The sequence below is a fragment of the Sphaeroforma arctica genome, assembly GCF_001186125.1.
Source record: "Sphaeroforma arctica JP610 unplaced genomic scaffold supercont1.2712, whole genome shotgun sequence".
Lineage (NCBI taxonomy): Eukaryota > Ichthyosporea > Ichthyophonida > Sphaeroforma > Sphaeroforma arctica.
This window is the reverse complement of record NW_014037846.1, coordinates 2,981-5,147: the sequence shown is the minus strand read 5'-3', so window position 1 is coordinate 5,147 and position 2,167 is coordinate 2,981. Positions and strand designations below refer to the sequence as shown.

General features: G+C 40.5%; 1 protein-coding gene across 1 annotated transcript in view; it reads right to left on the bottom strand.

Annotated features, from left to right (window-relative positions):
- Window positions 1–331: 331 nt before the first annotated feature.
- The window catches only part of SARC_12915 (hypothetical protein), a gene marked incomplete at both ends in the record, with an annotated part of 4,495 nt that continues 2,659 nt past the window's right edge, over window positions 332–2,167 (bottom strand). Inside the window, 2 exons of the mRNA XM_014292970.1 lie at window positions 332–395; window positions 1,245–1,379. Of these exons, the coding sequence (XP_014148445.1) occupies window positions 332–395; window positions 1,245–1,379 (199 nt within the window). The remainder of the gene's footprint in view (window positions 396–1,244; window positions 1,380–2,167) is intronic.

Genomic DNA, 2,167 nt, shown 5'->3' with positions numbered 1-2,167 from the left:
TTATACATATATACAATATATATGTACGTATATATATTTAATGTAAATAGTACAAATAAATATAAATAAATAAATAAATAAATAAATATAAATCTACTGTGAAATGGCAAGGATATACATATATACGGGCAGACTAGTCGGCTTAAAGACGGTTAGGCAATGAGTCCACACCGTCCCAAGCAGCACATCGGGTTAATTATACACCCCCCCCCCAAAAAAAATATCTCTTCTACTCACCTCATTATTAGTCTATACTTAGCACTCACAGTGTTTGTAACCAGAATTCATCTCACATGCACACAATTGTTAATCGTGAGTTGCTACCACGTACCTTTGGGCTTGCCATCCAGCACGGATATCATCTGGTCCAGATAGTCCAGCAGATATTCCTTCTCCTGTATTTGAGGTGGAGTATAAGTAATACACATAATGATACAAGGACAACTATGATGAGTACAAACAGAACGCGATCGAAACGGATTGCAGCAAGAAATAAAAGCTCTAACATATAAAAGGGACATCCGCATCAGTGGCCAACCCAGGAGAGATACACTTTGAGTGGGAGATAAAGTACATAAGAACGACAAAGTAGTACAAACATTGTGACCTACATTATAAGAGGTAGATACAATACATGTAGATACGTGCATCTTGAGTGGTTAATGCAGGACATGAGAACGACGAAGTAGTACAAAGATAGAGAGATACATTCTAAGAGGCAGATACAATACAGGCGAACGACAAGTATAGGTAGACATACAAACATACACAATGAGCATGCAGTTGTCGACACCACCCGTAGTCACACACAAACACTCGCGCATACGCATATACAGACGGGATGTCTACATTTGAGCACTCCACATCAGCAGCGATACACATTGTCAACAAACATGCCCACACACATGCAGAATAAAATCACACACCCATGTAGTACACACAGACGTACACACATACCAATATACATACACACACGCATACACACTTACATCACATACCAATACACAAATACGTACACATACGTTTGCACACACAAGATACATACACATACACATGCACACACACACACACACACACATATATATATATATATAGAAGCATACTGTTGTACGTACACACATATAACACTCTTATATATATACACGTACACATACACACACACACACACACACACACACATATATATATATATATATGCATACCATTGTGCATATACACATTTAATGCGGATGCAGTGCACTTACTTCTCTCAATACGAGTAGTTCCTCCCTTTCGGCATCAATGTCTGTGAGCGATGGTTCGGTGCGTGTCATCAGACTCAGTTGAGTCTCCAGTTTTTTTATTCGTTTGTTGAGTGCCTCGATATCTTTGTCCTTGCTCTGCGTTAGCAATGTATTGAATGTATGGGTGTGTGTGATGTGCGTGTTTGTATGTGTGTATGCATATGAAAGTATATATATGCACGTGTATATGTATATGTGCGCAAGTATGTGTAAGTATGCATATGCATGTGTGTGCGTGAAAGTAAGCGGCTGTGTAGTATCCTATGAATCATCAGACAATAGTAGTGGACATCTTTGACTATAGCCGAGTGTCCGTGAAATATCGAAGCTAGTCGAAAACCATAGGCGAGACATGTTAACGTTATCATTACAACGTGTCTGTATAACTATCTACCACCTACACGTCGACAGCCATACGTACATGCGTTCTAACAGTACATGTACACGGAGACGTATGCGCACTCTTGGAAGATCGCTGTGTAAAACGTCAAACACAACAGAGGTACACATGCAGTGTACATCAGAAGGACATATGTCTCATCGAAATGTCCATGGCTACACTTGCCCCGTGTGCCTGTATGCACATATGCTGTATGTACATATACTCGTGCGTGCATATACTGCATGTACATATATTCGTGTGTGCATATACAATCATAGCCTCATGCACATGCTCGAATGTACGTTTTCTTAAATGTATCTCCACCCATTCCTACATGGACAGCCGTAACTCAACGCAAGTACACACGTATATACACACTCTTAACCCACAGGCCATCCCTCACCCACCCACCTGGGACTCCTTCGTGAGGTTCATTGATCCTGCACGGGCACGAGTGAGATGCCATTCAACGCAAGTACATACGCATTATACACACTCTTAA